Source organism: Cyphomyrmex costatus, unplaced genomic scaffold (genome assembly GCF_001594065.2).
Source record: "Cyphomyrmex costatus isolate MS0001 unplaced genomic scaffold, Ccosl1.0 scaffold11, whole genome shotgun sequence".
NCBI classification, from domain to species: Eukaryota; Metazoa; Arthropoda; class Insecta; order Hymenoptera; family Formicidae; genus Cyphomyrmex; species Cyphomyrmex costatus.
In genome coordinates, this window is record NW_017275063.1 from 265,598 (window position 1) to 273,762 (window position 8,165).

The 8,165-nt window shown below is 26.7% G+C and overlaps 2 protein-coding genes across 2 annotated transcripts; both read right to left on the reverse strand.

The window, feature by feature from the left end:
- Window positions 1-237: 237 nt before the first annotated feature.
- On the reverse strand, window positions 238-3,534 carry LOC108775910 (sulfotransferase 4A1). The gene is made up of 6 exons (XM_018542376.1): window positions 3,327-3,534; window positions 1,816-1,915; window positions 1,262-1,433; window positions 840-966; window positions 672-766; window positions 238-516 (listed from the first exon to the last, which is right to left on the reverse strand). Exons 1-6 carry the CDS (start codon window positions 3,532-3,534, stop codon window positions 238-240), a joined length of 981 nt encoding a protein of 326 aa, XP_018397878.1.
- A 470-nt stretch (window positions 3,535-4,004) lies between these two features.
- LOC108775936 (sulfotransferase 1 family member D1) lies at window positions 4,005-7,853 on the reverse strand. The gene is made up of 6 exons (XM_018542410.1): window positions 7,646-7,853; window positions 6,454-6,553; window positions 5,927-6,092; window positions 4,991-5,117; window positions 4,808-4,902; window positions 4,005-4,283 (listed from the first exon to the last, which is right to left on the reverse strand). Exons 1-6 carry the CDS (start codon window positions 7,851-7,853, stop codon window positions 4,005-4,007), a joined length of 975 nt encoding a protein of 324 aa, XP_018397912.1.
- Window positions 7,854-8,165: the final 312 nt, after the last annotated feature.

An 8,165-nucleotide genomic window follows, 5' to 3' on the forward strand; every position in this document is an offset into this window, starting at 1 on the left:
ACAATATATTTTAACAGAAACGTGTGTGTGCGTGCGTGCGTGTATGTGTGAGACTTAAATTTTACTTTCATTAAATTTTTGTTATGTTAAATATTTTATGTAGATATATAATTAATATATCTTTGTATTGATTATATATCTATAGATTTGTTTATTTTGTAACACAAAATTCACAGATACACATATTTAAAAAAAATTAATTTTTTATAATTAAATAATATAATTACTTCTTTAAATTTAGTTTGGAAATATTAGATCAGTATCTTTTAAATTATCAGCGATCCACTTATTAAATTTTTCCTCTATTTCTGGCGTGAATAGTTCTTTCCAATTATTTACTTTTCCTTTTCGAATAAATTCTTTGGGTTCCATCGTCGATCTAGGACTCGGCTGATTTACCATGGAATTTTTCCGGAAGTTCTCTATCTTCAAATGCTCTACTAACTTAGCGATTTGCTCATCGCTATAAGACTTATTGAAAAATACGGTGACCCTCTTGATGGTTCCAGGTAAATCCTACGAAACATAAATGGAAATGTTATCTGTAGAAATTATATATCTTGAAATTTGATATTTTTTAATATATAGTTTAAATCTTTTACGATCCTTATGTGAAAAATAGTGGAAATGTTTTAGAATGTTATACAATACTAGAATTTTTCTCGATTTACTTTTATCAAATCTTCATAGAAGAGGAACAATAAGTTTGCTTTGTGCCTCATTGCCCAAGCTTCCTTTACATGTTCCCAATATGGACTATAATTCACTGAAATAATGAGAAATAATAAGCAAAAATTGAAATTATTATGAACATACGATCGAGACCTTGCACAACTTACCGTGATCGTTTATGAAATTATTACAGAATTGTTCGAAAGTTCCTTGGTACTGGAAAATTTTGCAATCTTTTTGAAAATTATACCATGAGATTACTACATCTTTTGGATTTCGAGCGACATAGATGATCTATAAATAAATAATATTTTTAAAAAATGTATAGATCTTTCGTTATTTATATATATCTATACATATATATATATGTACATATAAAAAAGTTTTATTGTCAAATATACCATTTCAAATATAATAGATTGAATATAGCAACATACACAGTGAATGTTCGATGTTGTAAAAATGTAAACGCATTATATATAGTTTTTCTTTAATGAATTTTAGTAAAAATTTTGAACGAAATATTTATTTTGATTTGATATATCTTTTCCATTTTTATACATGCAATTTTAAAAATAATTATAAATACCTTGCAATCGCTGTTTATGACTGTCGGCAATAGATCGAGAGGCATGTGACTTTTAATAAAACGCGGCGATAATTGATTTTGCACAAATTCGACAGTATATTTATATAAATTTTTTTTTTCATTATTAGAAATGATGGTCGAAATTGTATGACTATCCATCATTGTTTCTATGCTAAAACAAAACAAAATATGTTTATATAGTAGAGTGAATCTGAAATAGAAAATAACAATATACGTATTTCGTGATTTTTTAATTTTATGTAAAAATAGTATAAAATAAACATTCAACTTTTTTATACATTTTTTTTATATTTTTCAAATCTGATGAGTATGTATTTACAATCAAAATTGTATTCCAGATTTGCATGGCAAATTGAAAGTTTTAAACGTAAATATTGCGTTTTTACGCAAAAATTTTATTGACAATGAGTCAAGCGAAATTTTTTTGCTTAATTTATGAATCTAGACAATGCAAGTTTTCTTTCTATATATACATATATATATATAATCTTATATAAAATTATTCCTTTCTATAATCTTTATATAAAATATACTCTATATAGGGAAATCTGTCTATTAAAGTCCTTCGTTGCGCTTCGTCAAAATTCATGTCGTTCGCCACCAACCATACGAGTTCCTGCGTCAAAGTTGTACCTAATCAATACAATATATAAATTTTATTAATATAATATTTTGTTTTTACTTGGTGATATGAATATTTTAACTGTATGAATTCCGAAATTATAATGTTTTCCATAATTTCTATATATAGTTTAAGGTCCATATTTGAGGCCATGTTTAACGGTTTTTTTTTAGTTTTACAATTTTATGAGATTTGTTTTTTATTAGTGCACTAAAATTGTTCTCTCTTTTGCGAAATATCAAACTTATACTTAATTCGTTTTCAGTGCAAAGAGTGCAGACAGAAAAAAATATATGATATATCACTTTATTATCCATATTATAAGTGAATGTTTTTTTTATCATATTGATTGCATATCATCTACATGTTCATATCATATGTAAACACGAACTTTTCGCCCACGTATACTGAAAGGATGCAGCGAAATCTTTTTTCATAACTTTCCATCCAGCTATGATAATACATATCATAGTGCGCGGAGAACGTCATACGTGCATCGAGACGGCAGACGTCCAGTGTTTGAGGAGCGCATCATATTCGCTTTTATTATATCATTTACTTTACCTGCCTGAGGTGGTCAGTGCATTGCACTTACATTTCATTACCCTAAATTTATGCAGACCTCAGTGACCAAATTTTCAGCCTGTCGGCTGCATGGCCAATTAAAGAAGAAGAAGAAAAAGACTTTTAATATTTCGAGAAATATTTGGCTTTAAGTATATATATATTCTTAAAATGTACGTATTTTTATTATTTTGAAAGTAATACTTATAGAGACTTTCATGGATATTTTCTTCAAAGTCAAAGAATTTACGGTTATCATGTTGTGTTCAATCCTTAAAAAAAATTGTTATTAAATTACAATAAATTAATTAATCAATATAACTCATGAACGGCAAGATTCATGAAATACTGGCATTAGTAAAGTGGATAAAAACACAACGATAACCCACAAAACTTTTGATATCTTTGAAGATAATGTCCGTGAAAGTCTTAAAAGCAAATATTTTATACGTATTTTATATAAAATTTTATTCGGAATATCATTAAAATATAGACCACATATTTCTTTATGTAATATTTATTATATAAGATAAAATTGAATAAATATTTCTAATAAGTATATTTTACTTAGATTATTATGGCTTATTAAGTATTTTCATAGCATTTACTGTAACATTTATAATAAATATTTCATATAATATTTATAATACATTTTATAAATAATAATATTAAATATAAATCTCATAGGACCGTACATGTCAGAACACAACTAATAAGACATAGAAGTTAAAATTAAAAAAAGAGACTAAAATTAATATTGCAAAAAATGAAACTTTTTTTTAAATAAATAAAATTTAATAATATATTATCAAAAATGACATGATGTTTTTGTATTTTGTTAATGCGAAGATAATTTACCTGATCGAGGATAAGTAATGATCCATGTATCATCTGGACGAATTTCGAAACTATAAATTTTGTCACCGTTCTCAACGTATTTATCAGACAAAAACCACTTCTTCTCACCGATCTTTACTAAATCGAATTTGTCAGTTGGATACAATTTCGATAAAGTAATTGCCAATTGATCTTCTATACGCTCCACTTTCAAATTTTTAAAAGACATATTATATATTTATAAAGTAATATATGATTTTCTGAATACTGTGTGCTGAAATGTTTATACACCCTATTGCAGTTCTTGATTAATGAAAGTGAAGCGCTTTCCACAGTAAATATATAGTATATACCCGTTTATCATATTTATACGTTCTATCTATGACATGCACAATCACATAATTCATAATTATGAAACAGCAGATAAGAGAGGAATAAAAATGGACGAGATTAAAGAAACAAAAATCAATATCTAATAAATTCTAAGTAATCGACTACAAAGATAATTTTTTCAATTAATTAATTGAATCTAGCTCGAAACCACAAATAATAATGTATTTATTTATAATATATTTAAAATATATTTTTATTAGGTTAAAGAACAAATAAAGTCTTTAGTAGAAACTTTGTTTATTTATAACGTAAATAAAAATAAAATTTATAAATTATAAATATATCTGCTTATATCGTGGAACAAATCTAACTTGGAAAAGCTAAATCCGTATCCCTTAAATTGTCAGTGATCCATTTATTAAATTTCTCTTCAATCTCTGGCGTAAACATTTGTTTCCAACCACCCGTTGTTCCTTGGCGTATAAACGCATTCGATTTTATTACAATGTCGGAAATCGGTTGATTTACCATAGGATTTTTGCGGAAATTCTCTATGTTTAAGTGTTCCACTAACTTGGTGATCTGTTCGTTGCTGTAAGTCTTATCGAAGAACGTAATGACTTTCTTAATATTGCTAGGTAAGTCCTGTACAAAATAGGTAAAATTAATTATAGAATCATAATATCTTCAATATCAACATGTTACATTTTCATTACTGAATATATGATAAAAATGATTAATTTTTATATAAAAAAATTTATATTATGTTAGAATCTCTATATTATTAATTATTTAAAATAATTTAAATTAAATGAGTGAATTGTACTTTTATGGATAAGTAAATCTTGATGTGGACAATAGTAAGAATAAACATTTTACACGTTACAATATTATTGTACAAAAATTAGCTAATTTATGTTATTACTCATATTTAGATTATATTGTTTCAAAATATCTTCATGAATGAGATAATAATTAATTACATTTGTTTAAAAAGTAAAAAACAAACTGTAATCATATTATTATTAATAACTCAAAATCTTAAAAACAACAAAAGATGAAAGTACTTACTTCCTTTTCGGAAACCATATTGACATATTTTATTTTTAAAAAAACTTTTTATTTTTTATGCCAAACTGTACGAAAAAGAAAAAATATTTCTATCTCACCTTTATCAAATCTTCGTAAAAAAAAAACATCATATTCTCTCTGTGTCTCATCATCCAAGCTTCTTTTACATGTTCCCAATATGGACTCCATATTGCTAAAATTGCAAAAAAAATGGATTCACGAAATATTCTAACTAAAAACAAGTGAATTAGATTGTAAAAGTTAATATTTTTTTAGCTTACTATGATTATTCATGAAATTATCACAGAATTGTTCGAATGTTCCCGGATAGCTATAACGAGGCATCTCTTTATGGAAATGATACCACGAGACTACTACGTCTCTCGGATTTCTTGCGACATATATAATCTGAGAACAAGAATAACATTTCTTAAAAGTGTTAAGTAAGTTTTGTCTTGTATCCTTTTGATATTTTGTAAATTAAAATAAAGAGTTTCCAAATATCATTTTTAATCGTAAGAATTCTAGTATAAGTAAGTGACAAATTTCTCGACGACTTTGCGAAATAAAAATCTGAGAAATGTACACTGCCGGAAATTGAAATCCCAACACCATGAAGGTGTTGTGCTAGACATGAAAATTATACAGAATGTTTGTTTACATGAGTTATTATATTGATATCTATTATACACACACACGCACGCACGCACAATTCGCAGGATACGAGTTTATAGCATTACGACGAATGCGAGATAAAATTTTCCATTAGACACGTGTGGAGCTATTCATAAGCGTTAGTATTATATCACTGTGAAATTGTGTGATAACGTGTGACAAAATTATACAGAATGCCTCGAAGGCGACAATGAACTGTATATCGATAATTAACCCATTTTGAACGAGGCCATTTTTTGAATAAGCCTTCTGGAGGATGGATTATCATTTCGTGATATTGCGGCAAGAATGGATCGAGATGTCTTTACAGTTGTTGGCAATAATGGTTTCGAGAAGGCACTGCTACCAGGAGACCGGAATCCGGAGCCTTCGATTCATCTAGATAACTTCTTCTTGGTGTTGGGATTTTAATTTCCGGCAGTGTATTTTCTTTATAATTTTGTCTTTATAACTTTCTTTCTCAGTGTCATATTTTTTATTTTTATAAATATAACATCTATATAAATATGTATTTAACTTAAGATATTTGATTGCAAACATACTTTACAAGTGCTGTTTACGACTGTTGGCAACAGATTAAACGGCAAGTGGCTTGTAATGAAACGCGGTGAAGGCTGATTTTGCACAAAATCGAGGCTATTTTTGTCCGTGTTTATCCTACCAGGAACATCTTTCGTTACCAAATGATCGTCATAAATTGCTCCTGATCTAAAATAAATGTTTCCTTGTATAGTAAAATGTCTTTTAATTCAAAAGATAACAATTTCATTCTAATTATTACTTTATATAGAAAATAAAAAGATAATTTTCTATGATTTCAATTCAAAATGAAATATGATTCAATACAATTTTTTTATGCATTTTAGATAGTAGTATACACGACAAAAATCGAAATTAAAATTTAATTAATTTTATTAACATTTGCACCAAAAATTCATTCCCCAAAAAGGGAAATGTGTTGTTGCACAGAGATAGAAAATGTGAATTTATTTTTATTTTTGTATAAATACACACACGCGCGCGCGCGCGCGCGTGGCTACATGTGTATAATTTAAAAATAATACTGTACTCTATAAACGGAACTCTTTCTAGTAAATATTTTCGACGTGCTTCGTCAAAATTCATGTTGTTCGCCACAAGCCATACGAGTTCCCGAGTTATCGTTGTACCTATTCGATACAATACGTCTTAATTAATACTTCTAATAACCACACGAAATTATAAAATTTTTTATTCACGCTTAACTGGCTCATTTTTAACAACTTTATTGTTTATACATATTTCTTTTAATTTTTATATTTTGTTAACATATATATGCTGTGTATTTCTACATTTAACTTTCAGCTGCATAACGCTTTTTCATACATTAAAATGTTTTTTAGTTTACTCAATTTTTAAAATTATGCTCTATCATTAAAACAATTTTATTTTTTAACAATATAGGATAAAAATTATCAAAGCACTCGTAATTATTTGAAATAAAAACACTGAATTTATTGTTAAATAAAGTATCAATTTTATTATCATAGTTTTATTTTAATATTTTCTTTTGAAAATAAAAACAATTCCAACTATGTTTCAGAATTAATTATAATATTTTTGATATCGTATTATGTGGAAGATGTAGTTTCACACGTGTTTCGATCAAAAGATAAAATTTAATTTTGCGCACGATTTCTTACACCATTAAGCAATTATTATAATAAATATTACAATTTTCAAAACTATATATATATATATATATATATAATATTCTAATTTTAGATAATATAAAAAAGATTAATTATTTTGATTCTTATTTGTTTTTTTATTTTTAGCTTTATGATTTTTACGTTTTGTTTGTTGTGACGTACATATCTATATTGTTGCACATTTTCATAAAGTTGTACATATGTTGTTTTTAATAAAAAAAAACAATTTTTGACTTGTATTTCAACTTCGATAATGGAATATATTATTTACAATATTTTTATTATGTAATCTATAAAATTGTTCTTTTAAATCCTTAAAAAATTTGTTCTATTGAACTCATTATCTCATCAGTAATTCATATGGTATTTCATCAGTTACCTACTGATTAGTTAATCGGTTCATTGGAATACTTTTTAACCATATTTACTTCCGAATGTATATAGAAATTAAAAAATTTTATTTGTATTTGAGAAATATGTCATACTTTTTAATCCATTTTCGAAAATTAGGGAAGTAAAAAGAGTAATAATAAAACATATAGTTGAATCTGAACAGTGAAAATAATTTACCTGATCTAGGGTGGGTAATGATCCATGTATCATCCGGACGAATTTTAAAATTATATAAACTGTCGCTGTTTTCGATATATTTGTACGGCAGGAGACATTTCTTTTCACCGATTTTAATGAAATTGCGTTTGTGAAATGGATACCATTTTGATAATGCGACCGCCAGCTCACCCTCAATGTGTTCTACTTTCAGATCCTTAAAAGACATTTTGTTAACAGCTTCTTGCCCACAATGTCAACTATAACGATTGATATCTTACTCGGCCGAATTTGATCGATAATACTGCAGTTTTGGTGATCCTACTGAAAAATTAAAACTTTCACGAATAGAAGTATATAAGGAGTTCCAGGATTTGCGGGAGCATATTCTACACGTGAAAATAGGAGAAAAATATTATATGTGTGTGAAGTTTGGCTAGAAATACCTACTGAATATAATCTTATTCATGCGCAGGTTGAAATGATACTAAATCATTTAAAAATATTAAATATGATTTGAATAAATAATACGGAATAAACA